Consider the following 27,049-nt stretch of genomic DNA (forward strand, 5'->3'; position numbering starts at 1 on the left):
TCATAACCGGACAACAACATACACAACCACATACCACTCACAAAACCACACACACAAACCACTCCAGAAACGCACACTTTCATCCCAGAGGGTATAAATGTACACCTGGACAGGCACTCACACCCATACAAACACGTACACACTTCATAACAGGACAGGACAACAACGTACACAACCACAGACCACTCACAAAACCACTCCAGAAACCCACACCTTCATCCCAGAGGGTATAAATGTACACCTGGACAGGCACTCACACCCACCCAAACACGTACACACTTCATAACCGGACAACAACATACACAACCACATACCACTCACAAAACCACACACACAAACCACTCCAGAAACGCACACCTTAATCCCAAAGGATATAAATGTACACCTGGACAGGCACTCACACCCACACAAACACGTACACACTTCATAACAGGACAACAACGTGCAGAACCACACACCACTCACAAAACCACACACACAACCACAACACCACCGTCACCCCTTTATAACACATCCCGAACTGTTGAGCGATGAACTGATTGTTTGTGTCCATTTGGGTGAAAGAACTTTCATTAATGCACAATTCTCGTTTGTCTCGTGTCCGTCGGACAGAAACCTGTCCCACAGAAGCCTCAAGGGGTTTTCATCTCTTTGTGGAGACGAATTTCTGAAGCTCTTCCCATCTTTCTGAAGGTTTGATCGCACATCACACTCAAAAACTACACACACATTAATCCCACAGGATGTAGAACTACTCAAGGTTTTGTTTTACAGGTTTTTTTAGTTTTATGAAGGGGGGATTTATATATTTGTTTTTGTGTACATTGTCGAGGCTCGTGTAAGAGTGACACACGGAACGTATAATAAAGGGAGCAGGAGACGAGAGGGGTGGGAGAGGGAGGGACAAAACAGTGGGGAACAGAGACATGAGATCTGTGGAAGGGAGAGGGATGGGGCGGGGAACACAGGGTAAACAAGATGGATACCACAGGGACTTTCAGGCAGGAAAGGAGGGAATTTGAAGGAGGTGGGTAAGGGGTGGATTAATGAGGGTAGAAAAGATCAAGGTTTTGGATGGGGAAAGACGAGATGGTGATGAACAGTTGTTTTGAAGACCTGGAGGGAAGAGTGGAGTTGAACAGAGTGTGTGAGGTTGTTCCAAAGGCAGGGAAAAAGAAGAATGATAGAATGATGGTGAGCATTGATTCTTCATTTTGGTAGTTTTACCAGAAGTGTTTGCTGGTGGACCTTGAGCGCCCTGTGGAAATATAGGGGGGGGGGACAGATCGGAGTCAGAGCGGGAGTGCGGACGTGGCGTGGCTGTAGAGGAGATGGTAGAAGACAGAAAGACCACCGACGTGCATGCTGAGAGATAGTGAGAGACCCAAAAGACAGCCTCATCGTGGAAGATCCCAATGATCTTAAATGCCTTGGTTTCCACCACAAAAAGCCAAAAAAGGTGAGAGGCGGGAGCACCAGCCCAGAGGGGAGAGCAGTACTCCATCATGCTGTGGACAAAATCTTTGTATGTAGTCAGGAGCTCAGGTGTGGCAAGGAAGGACTTTGCACGGTGGAGGATGCCCAGTCAGCGAATGGTTTTGGAGGACAGCTCGGGGTTATTTAATTACATCGTTAGTTGCTCATCGTCGGTGTTAGAACAGTTACTTCATGATAACCTGCATCAGCATTAGCGCTGCTGTGGTCGTTTGTCTGATATCCTCTATCCTCCCCCCTCCCCCACCCTTCCCTCCAAGAACATGTTTTTTTTCATCGATCACATGTCCTTTTATTTCCTCCATTCATTCCCCTATTTAATTCGTAACACCTCGGGCAATAATGTACAACGCCTCCAGCCTTGAGGAGGGCTCTGGCATGTGACACATCGTCTGGAGCCAAGAGGTGAAACCTGATTGGTTGCTAGGGATCAACCACATGCTATGATCACAACAGCAGTCAGCTCTTGTCCTGAGAAGGGGTAACCTCACATGCCAAAGCCTTTATCACTCACCATAATCGCTTCTTCACCATTCTTCACCATTCTTCAGCATTCGTCGAGGTTCCTCCTGGGAGTCGTAAGGTTCTGAGCACTGTGGTAACCTCTGTCATATTGACCAGGTGTGGTCCCATACATCCTCCCGTTGCATCTTGCTCAAGCTGGCGATCCTGTGCGGGTCCTTTGGAGACGTGTGTAGTTGTACGTGGTGAAGCCCAGAGTGACCCTCTTCACCATCGCACGTGTGGGGATGGAATCGGCATGCTCACTGGACGAGATATAGACCTCAGCGCCTCGGTGCTGAGGGAAAGCCCACATCGCTGCTCCTCCCATCTCCATTTTTCTCTTTTCATAATCCCGTTCTCCGTGTGTGTGTGTGTGTGTGTGTGTGTGTGTGTGTGTGTGTGTGTGTGTGTGTGTGTGTGTGTGTGTGTGTGTGTGTGTGTGTGTGTGTGTGTGTGTGTGTTTATATCTCTCCGCTGACGATGTCATCAGAGCCATTATGTTTCCCGGTTGTCCATCCGCCGTACGTCCGTCCGATTATATATCACTAAATTTTCAACAGAGGTGTGATGACTCATGCAAATGTTTTCATGATAATTATGACATCATGGGTCATGTGGTGTGGCAGTTATGCTGGAAAAATGGAAAAAAAAACTTTTGGACCTCTGTATCTCTGAAACCGCTTCATGGTAAACTCTGTACATATGAAGTGCTCCCCATGGGAAACAAGTGATTTCTTTTTATTTATTTATTCCTTTTTTAATGTCATGGGTGACTTCATTATGACGTCATAATGCTTACGTTGAACGCTTTATCCGATCAGTATGAAAATTTTTGAGTGTCATCTCGGGCTAAATTGTTTGGGGGAAAAAAATGATGACGTCATTGGCCATGTGCTGCTGCAGACATTTTTTTTAAATCATCAAACCTTCAAAAATCTTCTCAAACAGTTGAACAGATCGAGAAAAACTTTACAGCTGTGATTTCCAATCCATGAGGATCAAAAAGTTCTCCATCTCTGAAATCACAGATCACCTGGTTTGGCATAGATGAGTTTCTGAAGAATAAACATTTAATAATCCTCTTCTCCAGAACACCTTGACAGATGGAGGGGAAACTTCACCCACGTGTTCCCCAAGCCTTGTGGATATACAATGGTGTTCATGAATAATTAAGAGGTCACATGGTCTGGCAGCCATATTGGATTGAAAGAAAATCTTTAAAAATTATTTCTCTTGAGCCGCTTCATCAATCGATGTGAAACGTCACATTTATGATCTCGTAGTCACGGGGAATGTATGTTCTAAATTTCAACCTGATCGGACGCATGGTCTGGATGTGAGAATTAATTAATATTTTGAATCTGGGTTCACGGATTTAAATCAAACTTGGGACCAGTATGTATGATGATGTAATAATGTGGGTGGAGGCATATCTGGTAACGTCACGATGTAGAAAAGTGCTCTTCTTCATTTATTTTTAAGACTAAGATGAAGTCGACATCAACCGTTTTCATCATGGGTGAAGCATCACGGAGGGAGTTCTTTACTCGGTATCATTTTGTTTCAGTGTGTCCCAACTCCGTTTAATTACACTGAACAACAAAAAATTTTTACTGGAGATGTGTAAAGTGATTTAGACTAATTTGGGTACGCTGATTTCAAAAATCATAACCGTTTTGCTGTATCACGTCAGGATTTTCAGTAACAGAAATATTCCCATTGCCTAGAAGTCAGGATTTCAATGATATTTACAAAAATTCATTTATTCATTTATTTCATCATGAATGCTTCAAAATTATAGAAATTACAGAAAAACTCCACTAGAATGTAATTAAAAATGCTTTAGGCATTTGGCTTTGCGTTTGTGCTGCTCTGTGTCAGTTTCACGATGCAGGAACCAGCAGAAATCGCCCATCATGTTCGGGTTGTGCCGCCCTTGGTAACGCGTCTCCATGAGTGAAATCTCTTGGTGGAATCGCTCGCCGTGCTCGTCCGAGACTGCTCCCAAGTTGTCAGGGAAGAAGTTCAGGTGCTGGTGTAGGAAATGGGTTTTCAGGGACATCCTGGAGCCAAGTTTCCTGAAGGACTCCAGCAGCTGCTGCACTATTTCTTCATAGTTGTCCACGCGCTCGTTCCCCAAGAAGTTGTCCGTCACAGCTTTGAAGCTCCTCCACGCTGCCAGCTCTTTGGGGTTTAGAGTTGTCGGAAAAGTTTCGTCCTTCATAATCTGTCGGATTTGCGGTCCAACAAAGACACCAGCCTTGATCTTGGCCTCCGACAAGGTGTTGCCAAACTTTTCCTTGAGGTGGAGGCATATCCCATATCCGAAGTGATAAAAACCCACGCCCATTCAGATCCATTGCCCATACAAAACTTTTCATCAAGCCGAGCTTTATGTGGAGTGGTGGAAGGAAAACCTTGGCTGGGTCGACAAGGGCGACATGCTTCACGTTGTGTCGACCAGGTACATGCTCTTTTCGCTCTTCCCAATCTTTCTTCGTCCAGTGATTCTTGTCGTCTCTGCTATCCCAGAGACAAAGGAAGCACATGTATTTCGTGTAGCCTGACTGCAGCCCTAACAACAGCGCCACCACTTTCAAGTCTCCGCAGATGTGCCAGTTGAAGTCATTGTACTTGATGGAATCAAGCAGCTGCCGCATAGTCTCATAGGTCTCTGTCATGCCGAACGCGTGAGCCAGTGGGACTGATGGTTTCTTGTTGCCATTGTGGAGCAAAACAGCCTTCAAGCTGTTCTTCCCCGAGTCGATGAAGAGGCGCCAGTCTGCAGGATCGTGATCACACCCAAGTTCTTTCAACAGACCGTTGATGTCACTGCAGAATGTCATCGTGTCTTCCATCTCAAAGAACTCAGCCATGTCTCTGTGACGTGCTCTGAACAAGGATATCTTGGTGTTAGGTTCAAGTAGATTCCACTGCTGCAGCCTTGATCCAAGCAGCTCTGCCTTCGCCTTTGACAGCGAGAGATCTCTTACAAGATCATTTAAGTCTCCCTGGTTCAGAAGGTGTGATTCTTGAGTGTCGGGTTCAAAGGTTCATCATCACCATCCTCTTCACCACTGCTTACAGCTATGTTCTGATCAGCTGGAGGTGTTGGAACGGGGTTCTCGTCATCATGAGGCACAGGTTTACGAGCAGAGACGCAGTCAGCGTACTTGATGTGACCTTTATTCTTCTTGTTGAAGCCGGCGATGCTTGTGCAGCAGAAATAACAATCATCATGATGATTCTGCGGCTCACGCCATATCATGGGCACCGCAAATGGCATGCTCGCGCGCTTGCCCACCAACCACTGAGTCAAGGTTGTGTGACAGCTTGTGCAGCAGATGTGTGGTGCCCAGCTCTGTTCTTGGTCCCCCACCTTACACCCGAAGTAGTGAAAGTAGGCGGCCTTCAATTTTCACTGCTGTAGATATACTTCGCTGTTGATCTTTTTTGGTATACCGACCACAGACATAACAGAAGTTGTCAGGATGATTGGTACAGGAACGCCTACTCATCTTTATCTGAAAGAAAGAAATATAACACAAGTTAACAACAATTGTACGAAATAGACATGTTAAAGACATATGTAAATTTCATTGAAATCCTGACTTCTTGGCAATGGGAATATTTCTGTTCCTGAAAATCCTGACGTGATACAGCAAAACGGTTATGATTTTTGAAATCAGCGTACCCAAATTAGTCTTAATCACTTTACACATCTCCAGTAAAAAAAATTTTTTGAAATTTGTTGTTCAATGTTATATATCAATTAAATTTGTATTTTAACTTATTTCTGTGGTTACTTGGATTACGGACACACCGACTGGGAATATGTTTTTTGGTAAAAATAAGAGGACCAAATCCTTGGTGTGTAAATTATTTCGGAACGTTAACCCACGCACGATTCACCTGTGTGTACCGAGCTCACCTTCACGCTCAAGGCTATTCCGGAGAGTTTATCTCCAGCGTGATCCCGTCTGAGTCCCTTCGGACCCTTCACGAGACCGTTGTAATATGTTTGGGATCCCGGCCTGCGGATGCACAGCCCAATCCAAGTACCCAGGATGTCTCATCATGCGTTTGGGAAAATATTTGATTTGAAATCCTTGATCCAAAAAGCTGCCGATTCATCGCTTTGCTCAGCTCTGATTGGACAAATCAAAGTGAACATCGATCATGTGCTTTGAGTGCGACATTCACCTGCACTGAGCCTCGAGTTACCTCTGCTTTGAGTCACGTGTGATCATCGTTCACCTGCTCGTGTGTGAATGAACTAAAGATATTTAAATTATTTATTATTTTGATTAACTTGTGATTAACTTGACGATCTGTGAGTGAAAACCTGACACTGTTTAACATTTTTCATTTTTGTTTTCTTGCAGTTCCTGAAAGATGTCACTTCGTTTTCAAAAGAACGTAAGTGACATTTAATCGCACGATCGATTTGTGTTGTTCTGTTATCGATAACTTGATATTTTCTAGATATTTCCTGGCAATGACAACATCGAAGCAACATTCACTGTTGTACAAGTCTCATGTGAAATAGATCAGATGGAGCTCCCAACAAGTAATGATTTAGAAGTTACAATCATTTATGAGGAAATCCAAGGAGGTGTGAAGAAAGAACAAAGAGGATTGAGAAAGATAACAGAGCAGAGAAGTGTGATGTTAACAGAGCAGATAAGCGTGATGTTAACACAAGAGATAACGTGATGTTAACAGAGCAGATAAGCATGATTTAAACCGAGTAGATATCAAGATTTAAACCGAGTAGACATCTTGATTTAAACCGAGCAGATATCATGATTTAATCCAAGTCGATTGCATGATTTTAACCGAGTAGAAAAGCATAATGTGAACAGAGCAGACAAGCGTGATGTTAACAGAGCAGATAAGCATGATGTTAACAGAGCAGATAAGCTTGATCTTAACACCACAGATAAGCATGATGTTAGCAGAGCAGATAAGCATGATGTTAGCAGAGCAGATAAGCTTGATGTTAGCAGAACAGATAAGCTTGATGTTAGAAGAGCAGATAAGCGTGATGTTAACAGAGCAGACAAGCTTGATATTAACAGAGCAGATAAGCTTGACGTTAACAGAGCAGATAAGCATGATGCTAGCAGAGCAGACAAGCGTGATGTTAGCAGAGCAGATAATCTTGACATTAACAGAGCAGATAAGCATGATGCTCGCAGAGCAGACAAGCGTGATGTTAGCACAGCAGATAAGCTTGACGTTAACAGAGAAGATAAGCTTGATGTTAACACAGCAGATAAGCGTGATGCAAATCGAGCAGGTAAGTGTGATGTTAACAGAGAAGATTAGCATGATGTTAACAGAGCAGATTAGCGTGATGCTAACACAGAAGATAAGCGTTATGTTAACAGAGCAGATTAGCGTGATGCGAACACAGGAAATTAGCGTGATGTTAACAGAGCAGATAAGCATGATGTCAACAGAGCAGATAAGCGTGATGTTAACAGAGCAGATTAGCATGATGTTAACAGAGCAGATAAGCGTGGTGTTAGCAGAGCAGATAAGCTGATGTTAACAGAGCAGATAAGCTTGATGTTAGCAGAGCAGACCAGCCTGATGTTAACAGATCAGACAAGCCTGATGTTAACAGAGCAGATAAGCGTGATGTTAACAGAGCAGATAAGCATGATGTTTACAGAGCAGATTAGCATGATGCTAACACAGGAGATTAGCATGATGTTAACAGAGCAGATAAGCGTGATATTAACAGAGCAGATAAGCATGTTGTTAGCAGAGAAGATAATCTTGATGTTAACAGAGCAGATAAGCTTGATGTTAACAGAGCAGATAAGCGTGATGTTAACAGAGGAGATAAGCATGATGTTAGCAGAGCAGACAAGCCTGATGTTAACAGAGCAGACAAGCATGATGTTGACAGAGTAGATAAGCATGATGTTAACAGAGCAGATAAGCTTGATGTTAACAGAGCAGATAAGCATGATGTTAACAGAGCAGATAAGCATAATGCTAACAGAGCAGATATGCTTGATGTTAACAGAGCAGATAAGCATGATGTTAGCAGAGCAGATAAGCATGATGTAAACAAAGCAGATAAGCTTGATGTTAACAGAGCAGATAAGCTTGATGTTAACAGAACAGATAAGCTTGATGTTAACAGAGCAGATAAGCTTGATGTTAACAGAGCAGATACGCATGATGATAGCAGAGCAGATAAGCATGATGTTAACAAAGCAGATAAGCTTGATGTTAACAGAGCAGATAAGCTTGATATTTGCAGAGCAGATAACCTTGATGTTAACAGAGCATATAAGCATGATGTTAGCAGAGCAGATAAGCCTGATGTTAACAGAGCAGACAAGCCTGATGTTGGGAGAGCAGATAAGCTTGATATTAACAGAGCAGATAAGCTTGATGTTAGCAGAGCAGATAAGCCTGATGTTAACAGAGCAGATAAGCGTGATGTTCGCAGAGCAGATAAGCTGGATGTTCGCAGAGCAGATAAGCTTGATGTTAACAGAGCAGATAAGCATGATGTTAGCAGAGCAGATAAGCATGATGTTTGCAGAGCTGATAAGCTTGATGTTAGAAGAGCAGATAAGCGTGATGTTAACAGAGCAGACAAGCTTGATGTTAACAGAGCAGATAAGCTTGATGTTTACAGAGCAGATAAGCTTGATGTTAACAGAGCAGATTAGCGTGATGTTAACAGAGCAGATTAGCGTGATGTTAACAGAGCAGATTAGCGTGATGTTAACAGAGCAGACAAGCATGAAGTTAACAGAGCAGATAAGCTTGATGTTAACAGAGCAGATTAGCATGATGTTAACAGAGCAGATTAGCGTGATGTTAGCAGAGCAGATTAGCGTGATGTTAGCAGAGCAGCTTGATGTTAACAGAGCAGACCAGCATGAAGTTAACAGAGCAGATAAGCTTGATGTTAACAGAGCAGATTAGCATGATGTTAACAGAGTAGATTAGCGTGATGTTCACAGAGCAGATAAGCGTGATGTTAACAGAGCAGATAAGCTTGATGTTAACACAGCAGAGAAGCATGATGTTAGCAGAGTAGGTAAGGCTGATGTAAACAGAGCAGACAAGCATGATGTTGGGAGAGCAGATAAGCTTGATGTTAACAGAGCAGATTTGCTTGATGTTAGCAGAGCAGATAAGCATGATGTTAACAGACGAGATAAGCGTGATGTTAACAGAGCAGATAAGCTTGAAGTTAACAGAGCAGATAAGCTTGATGTTAACAGAGCAGATTAGCATGATGTTAACAGAGCAGATTAGCGTGATGTTAGCAGAGCAGATAAGCGTGATGTTAACAGAGCAGCTTGATGTTAACAGAGCAGACCAGCATGAAGTTAACAGAGCAGATAAGCTTGATGTTAACAGAGCAGATTAGCATGATGTTAACAGAGTAGATTAGCGTGATGTTCACAGAGCAGATAAGCGTGATGTTAACAGAGCAGATAAGCTTGATGTTAACACAGCAGAGAAGCATGATGTTAGCAGAGTAGGTAAGGCTGATGTAAACAGAGCAGACAAGCATGATGTTGGGAGAGCAGATAAGCTTGATGTTAACAGAGCAGATTTGCTTGATGTTAGCAGAGCAGATAAGCATGATGTTAACAGACGAGATAAGCGTGATGTTAACAGCAGACAAGCATGAAGTTAACAGAGCAGATAAGCTTGATGTTAACAGAGCAGATTAGCATGATGTTAACAGAGCAGATTAGCGTGATGTTAGCAGAGCAGATAAGCGTGATGTTAACAGAGCAGCTTGATGTTAACAGAGCAGACCAGCATGAAGTTAACAGAGCAGATAAGCTTGATGTTAACAGAGCAGATTAGCATGATGTTAACAGAGTAGATTAGCGTGATGTTCACAGAGCAGATAAGCGTGATGTTAACAGAGCAGATAAGCTTGATGTTAACACAGCAGAGAAGCATGATGTTAGCAGAGTAGGTAAGGCTGATGTAAACAGAGCAGACAAGCATGATGTTGGGAGAGCAGATAAGCTTGATGTTAACAGAGCAGATTTGCTTGATGTTAGCAGAGCAGATAAGCATGATGTTAACAGACGAGATAAGCGTGATGTTAACAGAGCAGATAAGCTTGATTTTAGCAGAGCAGATAAGCGTGATGTTAACAGAGCAGATAAGCTTGATGTTCACAGAGCAGATCAGCGTGATGTTAACCGAGCAGATAAGCATGGTGTTCGCAGAGCAGATAACGTTGATGTTAACAGAGCAGATAAGCTTGAGGTTCACAGAGCAGATAAGCTTGATCTTAACAGAGCAGATAAGCATGATGTTCGCAGAGCAGATAAGCTTGATGTTACAGAGCAGATAAGATTGATGTTAACAGAGCAGATATGCATGATGTTAGCAGAGCAGATAAGCATGATGTTAGCAGAGCAGATAAGCATGATGTTAGCAGAGCAGATAAGCTTGATGTTAGAAGAGCAGATAAGCGTGATGTTAACAGAGCAGATAAGCATGATGTTAACAGAGCAGATAAGCATGATGTTAGCAGAGCAGATAAGCTTGATGTTCGCAGAGCAGATAAGCTTGATGTTAGCAGAGCAGATAAGCATGATGTTAATAGAGCAGAAAGCATGATGTTAACAGAGTAGATTAGCATGATGTTAGCAGATCAGATAAGCATGATGTTCGCAGAGCAGATAAGCTTGATGTTAACAGAGCAGATAAGCATTCATGTTAACAGAGCAGATAAGCATGATGTTAGCAGAGCAGACAAGCCTGATGTTAACAGAGCAGATAAGTTTGATGTTTGCAGAGCAGACAAGCCTGATGTTAACAGAGCAGACAAGCCTGTTGTTAGCAGAGCAGATAACCTTGATGTTAACATAGCAGATAAGCATGACGTTAACAGAGCAGATAAGCTTGATGCTAAAAGAGCAGACAAGCATGATGTTAACAGAGCAGATAAGCTTGATGTTAACAGAGCAGATAAGCGTGATGCTCACAGAGCAGATAAGCATGATGTTAGCAGAGCAGACAAGTGTGATGTTAACAGAGCAGATAAGCTTGATGTTAACAGAGCAGATAAGCATTGACGTGGATTTTTTTAACCCACCTTGTTGTGATCGTTGTCCTCCTGAAGGATTCTAACTGGCCGATTGTGGAATCCTATTTGACTTCAGACAGAATTTAACGGTTTGTCTGATTTGATCATAACATCCTACAAAAACCCTATTGACACGAATAAAACTGATGTCCACACAAGTCCTTCCTTGTGAAACAATTTATTTTTCTAATTATACACCATACACTTCTCACCCTTGCACAATGAATGTAAGAATCCCCATTGATTGCAATATTATTTGGTTCTATTTCATTTATTCTTACTTTAGTTAACAGTTAGACCAACCCGATTCAATTCACTTCTACATTACATCAGAGTGTTTTATTCTAACTTGGTACTTGGTCAGTTCCAAGGAGTACAAGCCACTGAGATACTTTTCTTCCTCACATGCTTGCACTGAAACAATTTACATTTCAAAGCATTTTATACTTTCATGAGAGAGTGGTTGGGGGATATTCACCCAGACTGTAGACGTGTCCTTTAGACGTAAAGCCACTTCGTACATTTTCTAAGCAAAGGTTCATTTATCAACTCGGTCACTCTGCTCCAGAACAACACATTTCTTATCATTTTGGGCAAAAAGTCTTTTGGCCAGAAATGACAGCCAATTCAACTTGCAGCATAAAAGTTACATTTCTGAAACTCCATTTGTTACAATTTAAAATACATTAATATAAAATTTCCCCCCACAGCATGATGTTAGCAGAGCAGATAAGCGTGATGTTAACAGAGCAGATAAGCTTGATTTTAGCAGAGCAGATAAGCGTGATGTTATCAGAGCAGATTAGCTTGATGTTAACAGAGCAGATTAGCGTGATGTTAACAGAGCAGACAAGCATGATGTTAGCAGAGCAGATAAGCCTGATGTTAACAGAGCAGACAAGCCTGATGTTAACAGAGCAGATAAGCATGATGCTAACACAGAAGATAAGTGTGATGCTAACAGAGCAGATTAGCATGATGCTAACACAGGAGATTAGCATGATGTCAACACAGGAGATAAGCGTGATGTTGACCGAGAAGATATCATGATATTAACACAGCAGGTATCATGATATTAACAGAGTAGATATGGTAACACAGTGGTGTTAACGGATATGTTTCAGAGCTCGTTGGAGTCGGGACAGGTATCGGATGATTGGAGTGCAGTAAATGTATTTTATTATCTATATATTAATACTGAAGGACCAATTTTCTGCTCCTCCTTGCGGTCGCGTCACGTTTTTCTCGGTACTGTGACCTGGACTGAAAGAGACTTCGTACCTGTAAGAGTGCATCGCACATAGTGGCAATAGTCAACTTTCAACTCTGAAGCAGAATAAACAGTTTTCGTTTTACATTCGTTTACATGGCGACATGTGACGTCACCGCTGAGAAGCGTAAGGACGTCATGACATCATTGGTCATTCACTGACGTCATTACGTCCGTCGTCGACAGACCGTTACCGCTCAGAGGTGTAATTCCACTCCTCGAAAATAGCGTCTGCAATGTAAAACCCTCTTCTGCACATGCTGACTACCTCAGAATGTGAATTTGACACAAAAAATGTAACAAGAAACATTGTATCTTCTATATATTAATACTGAAGGACCAATTTTGTGCTCCTCCTCGCGGTCGCGTCACATTTTTCTTGGTGCTGTGACCTGGACTGAAAGAAACTTCGTACCTGTAAGAGTGCATCGCACATAGTGGCAATAGTCAACTTTCAACTCTGAAGCAGAATAAACACTTTTCGTTGAGACGGGGGCGAGGAGTGAAGAGGCGGGGGTGGGGGATGAAGAGACGGAGGCAGGGAGTGAAGAGGCTGGGGGCAAGGTAAGCAAATTTTTGGGCAGGGGTAAGCAAATTGAAAGCGGGAGATGGGGGCGGGGAATCAAGAGATGGGGGGCGCGGAGTGAAGAGGCGGGGGCGGGGCCAGGGTAATTAAATTTTTGGGCGGGGGTAAGCAAATTAAAGGCGGGGGGAAAGGGGCAGGAGCGGGGGATGAGTAGGCAGGGGCAAGCATGCGATGTCCAGTCCATGTCCCTCGAGTGTGGGTGAACTGGTGAGGGTGGTTGAATGAATGGAATCCGTCTGTGACGGGGTTTCGGCTAGTTTAATAAAGGATCCAGAGAGGAATTTGGGAATGATGGACCTGTTGGTTTAACTTCACTTGTGAGAAGATGTTGGAGACATGAATGAGGGATCAGATGAGGGACCATTTTATGAAATATCAACTAATTAAAGGGAGGTCATATTTAATAAATTTATTGGAGATGAAGCAGTTTCTGACTGGGTGGATGAGCGAAATGCAGTGGATGTAGTTTATCTTGACTTTCTAAAAACTTTCGATGAGGTACTACTGAGAAGGTTGTTGGCTGAGGTGAGGGTGTGCTGATTCGCTGGTCGGGTAGCTAACTGGATTGGAAACTGGTTTAGTGATCGCAAGCAAAGTGTGGCTGTGAGTAGGAGGATGTCGAGCTGGGAGGTTTGTAAGTCGTGGGGTTCCTCAGGGTTAGTTATAGGATCATTGTTATTGTTCATTTAGGTTAATGATTTGGTTGGTTGCGAGTTGGGTGAAGAGTCGGGTTTCCAAGTTTGAAGGTGACAGAAAGCTTGTCAGTAAGGTCGATAACAGAAAGGGTGGTGATCAGATTCGGGAAAGTGTCGATACGTTCATAGATTTGGAAGAAGATTGACAGATGCAGATTCGGAAATGGAAGGTGCTCGGGATGAGTATGAATAATAAAAATGGAGATGATATGATACAAGGGACAATCTGTGATCGTGTCACCAGGAGAAGGATCTGGGGGTGGTGATAGATACGTGAGGGGAAGCAGACAGTACAGTGCCAGAAAGCCACAGGTAAAACTGAGAGGGTTTTGTTGTTGTAGTTTCTGCAAAAAGCAACTAGTTTGATTCCAGGCCCAGCTACAATAAGCTATGAGGAGCAGGTGATGGGCCAGACTTTACTCATGATAAAGGAGGTGATGATGAGGGGATTCGATGGAGATGTTTAAGATTATGAAGGGTGGAGAAAAACAATAACCTTTCATGAGAATGGATACCGATAGGAACAGATATCACATTTTAAGAGAAAATGAGAGGAGAGTTGGGACAGTCGTAAGGCAGGGAGGGGTCTTTCACTCAGAGAATGATTCTTTATTCCTGCATATGGCAGCTTGGCTGACGGGTACCTGTCATTTCTTGGAAGCGCGGCTGTGCCGCTGATGCTGTGCCCCTCTACCAGTACACTGGTACTTGTTTCGCCAACCTTGGAAGGATGATAGGCTGAGTCAACCCCACCTGGTGTTAATTCAGCAGCCAACGGCGCTCAAACTCAGGACCCTGAGATCCCAAGTCAGCCACCCGAACCACTAAACCAACACCAGACTAAATGCTTTACTTGGACCCAGCAAATGGAGAGATTTTTCAGGAAACACTTTGCTACACTTGGTGTATTGTCCCAATGATTGAAAGGACCCCAACGATTATCTGTTACCCTCCTCTTGGTGTTTTTTCTCTCTTTTACAGAGCTTACGTCGTCATTCCAGATTTTGAGTAAAAACAACGTTTTAAACCTTTTCCTCATCAGCTGCATCATCTTGGCTGTTGTCACGTGGAACTTGAGAAGCTTCATTGAGGTATGGTGCGTGTGTGTGTGTGTGTGTGTGTGTGTGTGTGTGTGTGTGTGTGTGTGTGTGTGTGTGTGTGTGTGTGTGTGTGTGTGTGTGTGTGTGTGTGTGTGTGTGTGTGTGTGTGTGTGTGATATTTCCTAACACAGGCATTGTCTGTATCTTTTATAATGGGATTTACACGTACACTAGTTCATGTAAATTATGGCTTTTCCAAGTGGAGGAAGTATTGACTGTTTGGTGAAGTGGAGAGCAGAAAAGAAGTTCTCTCTCACTTTCAGTTTTAAACCTCATTGAGTCATGAATAATACACCGAGTCATGAATAATACACCGCCATCAAGACTGAGAGCTAGACGTTATGCCATATTACTACACTGCCATCTTGCAAAATCCACTATCCTGACGCCCAGTGTCTGGAACAACCTGTGACTAACGGACGTCATATAAAGTCAGATACAATGCCAATGAAAGGTTACACCCTCTTTAAACATTTTCACCTTTTGTTGCCTTAGGGCTTGGAATGAAGTGCCATTAAATTCGACTTTTTCCACCTTTATCTATACATCGTAACTCACAACTTCCAAATGAAAAACAAACAGAAAATTAATTGGAAATACAAAACTAGAATATCTTCTTTGAAAAAGTGTCCACCCCCCTTATAATCGGAATTGTGAATGAGCTCAGGTGTAACCAGTCACCTTCAAAATCACACACCAAGTTAGTTGACCTCCACCTGTGTTAAATTGCAGTGATTCTGATTATTTCAGAATAAAATCAGCTGTTCCTGAAGGTCCCATCCACTGGGTAGTGCATTTCACAGCAAAGACTCAACCATGAGCACCAAGGAGCTTGCAAAAAGGCCTCCAGGATAACTTTGTGGAAAGGCACAGATCAGGGGATGGGTATGAAATATTCAAAGGCCTTGAATCAAGACAGGCCTTGGAGCACAGTCAAGACAGTCATTAAGAAGTGAAGCCATATGGTACCACCAAGAGCCTGCAGAGTTCAGGCCGTCCCTCTAAACTGGAAGACCAAGCAAGGAGGAGACTGATCAGAGGGGCCACCAAGAGGCCAATGGCAACTTTAAAAGAGCTACATGCCTTTATGACAAAGACTTATCACTGTGTGCATGTGACAACAATATCTCAAGCACTCCACAAGTCTGGCCTGTATGGTACGGTGGCAAGAAGGAAACCATTACTTTTAAAAAAGCCCACCTTGAGTCCCGTTTGCGGAATGCAAAAAAACACTCCGGAGATTCTGAGGCCATGTGGCAAAATGTTTTGTGATATGACGAAACCAAGAGGGAACTTTTTGGCCTAAATGCGAAACATGACGTTTGGTGCAAACCTAACACAGCACATCACCCAAAGGACACCATCCCCACTTTGAAGCATGGTGGTGGCAGCATCATGTTATAGGGATGTTTCTCATCAGCTGGGACTGGGGCATTTGTCAGGATAAAAGGGAAAATGTATGGAGCAAAATACAGAAAAATCCAAGAGGAAAACCTGCTGCCCTCTACAAGAAAGCTGAAACTGGAACAGAAGTTCACAGTTCAGCATGACAACGACCTGAAGCACACAGCCAAAACTACAATGGATATGCTAAGAAACAACAAGACAAGAAGATGACGATGTGCAGAGCACGAGACTTGCAAAATCCAAAAAACAAATTTGACCTCAAAAATAATTGGTGGTTGAAGTCAATGACCGAATATGAATCTCGTCTTCAAATTTCAAGTGAATCAGATGAAAATTGACAATTTTAGAAATTCGGCCTATGTTGAACTTTTGGTGTTTGTGGACCTCCAAAAGAATTGCTGGTTGAATTCAATGACCTGAAATATATATCCTCTTCAAAATTTAAGTCTATTCGATGAAAATTGAGGATTTTAGAAATACCTCTTTAGTTGATGACCTTGGGCCTTTGTTGACCATTTGCTCGATGTTGACCTCAATAATGTTGTGGGCCGGGGGGTCGGTGGCGAGGAACGGCCGCCAGGTGGAGCAGTAGAGCCGTCTCCCACCGAACACCTGAAATTTAGCTTGTGACTCGGACAACTCCGAAGGTCACGAGTTACTTAAGGACCGTGCTCGCAAATTCTCTGACGCCATGGGGTAGGTTTAATAGCCAAATTTCAACATACCTAACTTCCCACGTCGTCAAATTACCGGGGAAGTCACACCCTCGACGGACTCTGTCAAACCGGGTCGCTCTCGCGATCTCAGTCCGGTGTAACCGAGCGGAATTACCAAAGTCAGTCGGTCCAAACGACAACTTACAGCCCAATCGGCTTACTGGTTCTCAAGCACGAACCGTGCTGGGTCAATGGAAGACAACACGGGCAACGAACTGGAATATTTAACAAGAGGGTTCATTTATAAGGGAGGGAGACACAGAGCAAACTTAATCACGAATAAAATGCAATGTACAATGAAAAGAAAACACTTAAGCAATTCTACTTGAAGACAGGGCCCACTCAGACACACACACACACACACACACACACACACACACACACACACACACACACACACACACACACACACACACACACACACACACACATACACACACACACACACACACACACACACACACACACACACACACACAAAAGAAATGGACCCCGTCGGGTCTTTATCCAGTCCTCCAGCCGAGGAGGATAGTTCAGCTGGGGGAACAGAGCCTGGCCGGGTACCTTTCCGCCTCGTGCGGTCACACCGACTCCAACCCACCACGGTGGGACTCGAACCCACGAGCCCACGATCCTGGCTGCTCGACCATCACCACCACGAGGATCCCCGCAAAAGACCGCAGACCACGACCGCTGACGACGACGGCCCCACCAAGAGCAATGACCACACTGACTGCTCTACTCTCCTCTTGTTTCTGGGCGTTCTGGCTTCTCATTGGCTGGGGCGCGCGTGCGATGCTCGTCCTTGGCTCATTGGGCAGAGGAAACACTCCATGCCCTTTTTTGGAGCAGGGCTCGGATCTGAGGCGATGGAAGCCCCGCCCACGTCTGTGCTCGGCAAGCATGCGCATGAGGAAGGCCGATGGTGGCAGGAGCGAAGGAAGATGTTGTTGTTATAATAAAAACTTAACTAAAAAATATACCTGCAGCGCACACATGAAATTCCCTTTGGACACAGGGGATGGATTCTCATGATACACATGTACTTAACGAAATAACTGAACTGCGGGGACTGCTGTCTGTTTGTGTGCAAATGGCTGCCAGATTTGTAACAATAATTAGCCAGTTGAATTCATTAACATGAAATATAAATCCTCAAATTTCAAATCAATCGAATGAAATGAGGAATTTGGAAGCCTCACCAAAGTTGTTGACCTTTGGCCGATGTTGACCATTTGACCTCAAAAACAATTGGCTTCTTTCTTATGACAAACTCCATCACGTGGTGGTTTCGTGAAGATTATTTTAAAATTGTGACGTGTTGGCAAATATCAGCCAAACTGACAGAATAACAAAATTGACTGATCAATATAGTTGAAAAATCTTCGATGTTGCAGATAACAAATGTCCCGAGTGTCCCAGTCAGAGCCCTGACCAAAATCCAATCGAAAATCTGTGGCATGACGTGAAGATTGCTGTCCATCTTTGCCCCCCACGCAACTTGACTGAGCATGAACAGTTTTGCACAGAAGAATGGGCAAATTTTGCCCAATCAAGGTGTGCAAAGTTAGTAGAGGCCTATCCCAACAGACTCACAGCTGTAATTACTGTGAAAGGTGCTTCCACCAAGTATTATCTCAGGAAGGTGAACACTTAACCAACCAAGATATTCTAGTTTTGTATTTTTAATTAATTTTCTGAAATTTGTCGAATTTGTTTTTCATTTGGAAGTTGTGGGTTAAGGTGTGTAAATAAAGGTGGAATAAGTCTGATTTAATGTTAGCCTGGTGTGTTGGCGCAGTGGTTAGGGCAGCGGCTTGGGATCCAAAAGGTCCTGAGTTCAAGCCCCGTTGGGCCACTGAATTAATACACCAGGGGGTTGACTCAGCCTGTCATCCTTCCGAGGTCGGCGAAATGAGTACCAGTATACTGGGCCGGTGTATACCCCGGTTAAAATAGGTGTACCATATCCCTGTGTCGTAAGAGGCGACCAGGGTTGTGTCAGGAAGGGCATCCGGCGTAAAACATGTGCCAAATCACTATGCGGATCATACGGATGATCCGCTGTGGCGACCCCTAACGGGAGCAGCCGAAAGAAGAAGAAGAAGAAGAAGTCTGATTTAATGTAATTTAATTCCAGGTGACAAGGTAACAAAAGGTGAAATTTTTTTTTATGGGGGTGTTCACTTTCTATAGGCGCTGTATATGTATATGGGCTATGGTGTTAAACTGCCGTCAGCGGTGTTCACTTTCTATCGGCACTATATATGGGTTACGGTGTTAAAATGCCGTCAGTGAAGGAATGAGACTGGTTAAGTTCCGGATGTTAGGATGCCATGTTGGTTTGTGGAAGCCGAGGTAAGCAGTGGAGGTAACGTCGTCATGATGTCCCAGCAAAAGTGTGTTCGACATAAGGACAGACGGAGAAATCTGGCTACTTTAATATACAGATAACTCATATGGAACCTCTCGGGTAAAGTCCTTGCTCGAGAGAATACCACATCCTTATTTGGGCAGTGTATAGGCAACAGACTGCTCCCTCGATCACCCTTGAAAAATAATAACCCTGGGTTTGAAGCAAAAACATGCCCACATGTGCATATATAATACGTCTTGGTTATATAGTTCGGAAAGATTCCAGTTGCACTGGCCCAATGGCTGACACCATAGGACTGAAGCCTGAGCCCTTCACAAGGTTCATGATGCTAACTTGCTCCAACCTTTCGATATTTGAAGGAAATCACAGGAAGTGAGGATCATCGTTTTAAATTGTATTGTTGTAAGCCTGGTGTTGACTTAACGGTTGATGTGGCTGGCTTAAGGTCAAAGGGTCTTGAGTTTGAGCCCCTTTTTCTGTTGAATTAACACAAGGTGGGGTTGACTCAGCCTGTCATCCTTCTGACATCAGCGAAATGAGTACCAGTGTGCTGGTGATAGAGGGCCTCGCATCACCGGCACATCCACACCCCCAGAATGATGCAACCGGCAGCCACAGGCTGCACACGATAGCTCTTGTATTGTTGTTGCTGTTATGTGTCTTGCAGACATTACTTGCTTTCAAGAAGTTTCGTGAAGAGAGGAGCTGTTGGAATCAAACCTACAGTAAGTTAACCCTCCTGTAATTGACTTGGAATTTCAGTCACTTACCATGAAAGATGATAATTACAATAATGTTTATCTCAGTAACACAGCAATGTACCCCCACCCCTCACCCTCACCTCTCCCAAACAGACCACCATGCCTTGATGAATCTGCGACAGCGTGTTCAACCATGTCGCAGAAACCAGCAGATTGTTAAACCGTGCCGTTGTTTCTGCCCACGTGGAGAACTTCACAAGCAGCAGAACGACAAGGGACCCTGGAATCACAGGGCAAACACTCCGTCTCTTGGGCTATCCCAATTATATAACCTTAACCAGAGTTATTGTCACCAGTCTGGCAAGAGGTTGAACGAACGAGTGTCGCCGATATCTCCACACAAATCGGTGAAACACTCGCATCAAGGAAATGCTCGAACAATCATGAATGGAGGGAAAGAGAATGAAGATTTTCAATCCCAAGTGAGAGACTTGCTTAAAAATGCATATTCCGAGTTCAGTAGAGAAGTCGCGCTGGTAAATGCTGTCAGCCCGATCATGGTTTATCACGTGACCAACAACTGGTGTGGAACAAGGATGAACAAGAGCGTCTTGCGAGGTTCTGCAAACAACGGTGAAGTCGGTGCTGTTGAAGCATCGTACAAAGGCCTCGTCATGGGGAATGACTTACAAAAACAGCACGAAAGTGCCACAACTATCCAGGTAAGAGCAGCACTTCCTACATTTCATTTTCACGAACCATCAAGCTATGAGATGGGGAGAAATACACCAGGTTTACATTTTGGGATGGGTTTGTTTGAGAACACGGATCAGTAAGTTGGGGTTACAAGTTCAAGTCGTACGGAATGGTGATTTGCCCATTGTGTACGACCGTCCATGGAATTCAGGTTTAAGTACATTGTTGTCTTCTCACATCCTGGATCACATGATTGAATACAAGCTCTATGAAGATTCTGACATCACCGATGGTCCCTGAGATCCTTGACTTGTGCAAATTGACAATGACCCACTCATTCTGAGCTTGAAGAACCTCAGATGGTGTCGAGGATTTGAACAAAGGAAATGGAAACACAGAATTGTACAGAAAAATTTAACAGGAGGATTAGCAGATCGAGTTAGGATTTGAATCTCAATTGGTGTAATTGGTGTCACAGTCCAAGTCTGGGAGCTCAGCGGTTCAAACCCCAGTTGACTCGTCCTGAATAAATTAAAAATAGTACTTACTGCCTCCTCACTTGGTGTTCAGTATTTACGAGGGTTGAACACAGACAAGCCCCAGAGATTGGCATCGAGAGTGAGGAGGAAATTCCTCTTCGGGAAATTCCCCGCTGAGTGTGGTGAGAAAGGCGATGCTGTTGTACCCAGATTATCCTTGGAAGTGATGGCACGTCACCCAAACTCAGGTGAGATTGTGGGAGCACCAATCAGGGGAATCCAAAATTTAAACCTCCGGCACTGCAGACGATTTAATTGGTGTCCTGACATGTCTGTGTCCCTGTCGAGTTACAGCTGACTCTCATTGCTGTTTTGGTGTCGTGCAGTTTGAGTCCTTTGATACAATATTTCTTTGTTTCATTTTCCCACATAACACCTCTTTCGAGAAGGAGTGTCATATGTGATGTGGTACCATCGGTGATGGAGAATAGCCTGCTCGGACTTGCACTATTTCAATGGTTGGACTTGGATTTTCACTTCATCAAAAAGGAACTTTGAACAAAATTACGGAGCAATCTGATGATGGTGAGAATATTTAAAACTTCTTCCTAATGTCACGCACAATGACAATACTTCTCGTGACTGAAAAAAACATAATTTCAGATGACTCGACAATCACCTGATGTTGCCCTTTCCAATGCGAAGAAGGTGATTCACCTGAAACGTGCAAACTTGCTGATCAATTTGTGGATAGTTCAAGTGCTGCTGCCCAGACAGCAACTACACTGTCAAGTCTACACTCAGGAGTCTGGAGCCCAGATAGTAAGCAGTGTTACCCAGTGTCGAGGAACCTCCAAACAGTCGAGCCCACTCACTCACTACACACGGTCAAGGCAGGATTTTGTCATTTGTTCAGAGTGCCGGCGATAACTCGCTTCGTCTTCATGGAATACATCATGGGATCTTTATCGTCCACCAACGAATGCTGGTGGATGGGACAACCAGCTTAACTTCTACCCAAGGGAAGGCACTCCCTTTGATATCTCGCCATGACTGCAAAACACCAGCAAAACAGTTTATAGCTGTGTCATGATTCAAACCCACTCTAGATTGCTCCGAGTCGCATGTGCACACCTCTCGGCCAAGTTGCCAGCCTTCAAATGGTGTTAAAGGATGTATAATACATGTATTACCTTGAGATTCAAACGTTGATTTGTTATCGGATTTTATTACTCGGTAAAAGTTCAATTCCCTCGTCACCGTGCATGATCCACTTTTATTCTCCGTTCCCTCATTCATGGTTTCTGTGTGAATGAGATTTCTGCAATAAATTAACTCATTTTTTCTCTCTGCAGGCGAGGAAGAAGACGAGGAAGAACCTGCAGAATACACAGAGTGGAAATAATACGTTAACCACTCAGTACATCGATGGGGACTTTTGTTCAGAGGTCGGAATTCCGGTCTTCCATTTGCAGGAGGAATCACGTTACACCTCCAAAGCCAAAGAGGATTCGGATTTGAGTCGAGCTAGATCTCTCAACGATCAAGGTGAATCGTGCGGGATGATGTTAAAAACTTCCCCCATAACATCTGCACGTTATTACGATGTCGTGTTTCACTTTGGCCTTGAGAGAAGTGGAGTGAAGAGTAACTTCCTGGTGGACCCTGCCAAGGAACAGGCGGTCATCACCATCCAAGCGGGTTACAGAGGATACCTGGTCAGGAATGATTTGAAACAGAAGCAACAAAGTGCAACGACGATCCAGGTAAGAAACCACATTTTATAAAACATTATAACAATCTCTAAACTATGAAATAATCTGCAGGGCTGAAGATGTAAAATTTTGGATTGACCTCACTGGTGTTCCAATGTGAATCCCTTGTTCATGATTCCTCAAGTTCAATCCCATAAAACACATTCATCTCACTCAGTGGTGTCGTGAGGGTGTGTGGTACCCGGGGCCAAGGGTCTTAAGTGGCAGATCGACGAGGGACGGGGTGAGGACAGCGAGTCTGGGAGAGTGCTTCAAGTGCTCACCTCGCTGCCCATCACTGTTCCTCAAGAGATGGAGAAAACTGTTGGAACCGTTTATTTGTTTAATTGTTGAATCAGTTTCACCTGATCGTCACCTTCGCTATTGATCTGATGAGTGCCGACCTCCAAATCATCCTCCTTGTGTGTGCATAACCACTCGACGCTTCACAAGACACGGAGATTAGAAGAGATTTTTTTTAATACCCCTCACCTTTTTCACATCTCTCACTTCTTTCATCTCTCACCTTTTTCATCTCTCGCCTTTTTCACATTTCACCTCAAGTCTTTTTCCACCTTTCTTGAACAATTCCATTTGATATTTCCTGCTCCACCATCAACCAAGCCGCCTTCCATCACATGATAACACACCGGAGTCCCTTTCCCTGAATTATGCGGATGTTCATCAGACCAGGAACAAACCAACATTGTGTATGGATTTGAATCTGCGTTTCTCACATCATGAGCCTTGGGTTCAGATGGGAATGCCAAACAGTTTACTGTTTGGTTCAGATGGGAATGCCAAACATTTCACTGTTGGTTTTGATGAATAAATCTTTCATTTCTCTCCTACAATAATCGTTTTAGATATTTACCCTCGCCAAAGGAGAGTGTATTGTATTTGGGTCCATTTGTCTGTCTGTCTGTCTGTCTTTGTCCCCACAGAAATTTCATGTTTTTCTCCTCAACTACTTGTCGGATTGAGACGCGACTACTCATGTGGGATGTTTTATTGATGACTAGCATGTACAATCCATCGCTTCGCTGACAGGTGGTATTGAGGGGTTGAGAGAGGGAGGGAAGGAAGAGAGAGGAAGAGAGGGAGGGGAGAGAGAGGAGGCAGGAGGGAGTGGAAGCTCGGAAGGGGGAAGAGCGAGAAAAGGGGGTGGGGGAGGTGGGGAGAGCTATGCATCACCAAACGTTCCTGTATCGAGGAGGGATGGATGCGAGGAGAATAAGGGGGGTGGGGGGGGGGAGATAGAGAGATATATGAGAAAAATAAAGAATAGAGAAAGGTGAGGGGTGGACGTGTGGTTAGTAAAGAGAATTATATGTTTTGCTTAATGACCAAACACACAAAAACAAACTCATGTCAGAACAGCTGTACACATAACGTCACAACAAAGTTTGTAAAGCAATCTGCTGGCATGTTTGCAAAAACTTTGATATCCCAGTTCCAGAAAATTTGTGGGAACAAGAACCAAAAAGTAATCACTGCAAACATGGAAGTACCTACCGCTCACATATGACCTAATGATCTCAACAAGCGTGAACATCAAAAACAAAGCGTTGCGATCAGCTATCATATGTAGGGACAAAGAAATAGAGAAGAAGGCATTGCTTAATGAAGTGTTAATATAACAGCAGTGATTTTGGACTAAACGATGCAGAAATCAAGATAATGACCAAACACCAAGACCTCAAGAATGAACTGAGAATATCCTGGAAGCTGAATAATGCCAAAGTTGCCCCAGTGATAGCTGGACCTCCAGGAATGATGACAAAAATCCTCACAGAGATATTAAACATCGGGGCAGTACCCCTGGGCGCTCACCTGGTAGTGGCTGGATAAGATAACCAGGCAACCACTGGTCAGCATGGATGACCCACAAAATCTATAACGGAGAAGAAAGTAAATACCTATGGACATGTTTTTTTAATGCTGTGAACAAACCTTGGTACATCACGGGTAATAAAGATTGTGGTCAAGTTTCATCGAAATTGTGTGTGTGGCTTCAGAAAAGAAAGCAAATACATATTTTGGTTGGGCAACTCCGCTCCCCTCTGTGGAACCCCTGAGACCCCAATTCTTTGGTCAGTTCCAAAGGAAGTGACTTATAAAATGGGGGTCCATGCCCATCGATCCGTCATTCAGTCCGTCCATCCGCCTGTCCACAATCAATCTTTCGATCATTATTCTGCAACCTGTGGTCAGAATGACTTGAAACTCGGAGGGATGATACTTGGGGAGATGCCGCAGAACCTCCCACAATAAAATTTCATATTTGTCACCAATTGACTTCGTTAATTAGTCCAATCAATTAATCTTCAAAGTCCTAAAACTCGTAGACTGTTCATAGTTTTTGATTCTGGTTTGTTATAATGGTTCTATGGAATAATGTCTACAGCTTGCCTGAGCGTTTTTTCTGAATTTTTGGCCAAGAGGAAAGATAATGAGTATGAAGTTCATTAGGACCAATTAATCTTAAAAGTCCTAAAACTCCAAGAGTATTTGTAGTTTTTGCTTTTTGTCTGGTATTGTTGAGGATTCAGCGGTAGGGGGGCTTCGGACGATGGCGTCAATCACTGTCCGTAACCAGTTTAGGTTTTCGCACCCGACTCTCGACAACCAAATATTACAGATTTGGCGCCACCCTAACCACCGCCGTCTCCGGGGTTATAACGCCGGCTGGTTCGGCACAGGCCTCGGGTCACGCGTCTCGAATCGCGATACCAACGTACCCCTGGACCTTACCAGTTGGTGAAATAGACCCCGGTTACAGACTGGTTTTGTCAGAGACCGAGCGAATTCTGCCAGTCTGTCACCATTTGGGTTTTTATATCCAAATCGAGCAGATCGTTCCTCGGCGCGGCACGAATTAATTCAAAGCGGCAACTTCATACGAATCAGCCAGATTTATTGGGGGACACATCGGGGAAACAACACAAGCAAAGCATTCACGACAATGTTATAATTAATCTATAACCCGTTCTTAACTCGGGAGCAACGGATTACGGGTTTTGAAGGGAAATCTAACGAGATAAACCTTAAACAACATGCAGTCAAGACATGGACAGCATGCAGACAAGACACAGAATACTTGGTGATGTTTCCTGGACGAGATGAAGGTGTCAAAGGCAAGAATGTGGCTTGTGACAAGGCAATGTTTACGGATTCGAGCGCCCAAGCTCAAACATGCCGCGTAGCAAAATGGCACTCGTCCATGTGTCGCAGCCCTCACGCACGCAGCCTCGGTGCGTTCAGACCCCGTGAGGTCGACTGCACCACAGCGAAAGATCCACGGTGGTATGCTCCAGCTGGCTTTTCACAAGGTCCAGCATACAAGTCCAGGCCTGGCCTGTTCACCAGAGCAGGCCAAATCGAGGTCAAATCCATGGGATTCCAAGACGTCGTCGAGCCGTGAGGTGAGTAGGGACAGTCAGAGGCTCCGTCACCCCCTTCAGATCCCCTTTTTGTGCCATCATGGGTGATGAAGGTTGTGGTCAAATTTCATTGAAATAATGTGTAGTTTCTGAGAGGAAGTTGCAAGTATTTGTGGACGGATGGACGACGCGCTATCTCAAAAACTCCCCGGAACGACTTTACAGGTGAGCTAAAAACCATCCCTGGGAATATTATATAAAAAAACGACAGTTGGAAGCTGTCCGGGGCTCAGTGATGATCCTAAAAAGAGCCTCGGCACAAAACTTCACACTTTGGACCATGAATCGTGATCCCTGAACAAAATGAAGGTGGATACTTTGAGCCCGCCCTGGGAGGACTCCATTCCACATCCTGAAACTCGCATATGTAGATACCAATCAACGACTCTCTCTGTGTCTCTGTCTCTGTCTCTGTCTCTCTCTCTCTGTGTGTGTGTGTGTGTGTGAGACCGAATACATCTCTGTTTCACCTCCTGATGAACCCAACCTACATGTGGAGATAGCAGGCAACAACAGCAACTCCCACATACGCGTATACACACAAAACCTTGAGTAGCTTTCACTGAAAAACAACGTTACATTTATATCGATGTTTCAGGGATATCTTCACAAACATTGTTCTTTTTAAACAGATGCGTGTGATGGGTGGAAAAAAATTGGCTCGGTAATTTAGGAAACACTTAAATATGGCAAACGGCTTTGAAATTGGGCGTGATGAAGTATATTTTCC

At 43.9% G+C, this 27,049-nt stretch overlaps 1 protein-coding gene across 1 annotated transcript in view; it reads left to right on the forward strand.

The window, feature by feature from the left end:
• The window catches only part of LOC147025474 (uncharacterized), a 59,091-nt gene that overhangs the window by 3,239 nt on the left and 28,803 nt on the right, over positions 1 to 27,049 (forward strand). Inside the window, exons 4-9 of the mRNA XM_085886497.1 lie at positions 613 to 693; positions 6,384 to 6,417; positions 14,628 to 14,737; positions 19,914 to 19,971; positions 20,101 to 20,669; positions 22,478 to 22,888. Coding sequence (XP_085742623.1) covers positions 613 to 693; positions 6,384 to 6,417; positions 14,628 to 14,737; positions 19,914 to 19,971; positions 20,101 to 20,669; positions 22,478 to 22,888 — 1,263 coding nt within the window. The remainder of the gene's footprint in view (positions 1 to 612; positions 694 to 6,383; positions 6,418 to 14,627; positions 14,738 to 19,913; positions 19,972 to 20,100; positions 20,670 to 22,477; positions 22,889 to 27,049) is intronic.

Source organism: Eptatretus burgeri, chromosome 6 (assembly GCF_056783735.1).
Source record: "Eptatretus burgeri isolate ZD-2024b chromosome 6, Ebu_testis_v1, whole genome shotgun sequence".
In the NCBI taxonomy this organism is placed as follows: Eukaryota; Metazoa; Chordata; class Myxini; order Myxiniformes; family Myxinidae; genus Eptatretus; species Eptatretus burgeri.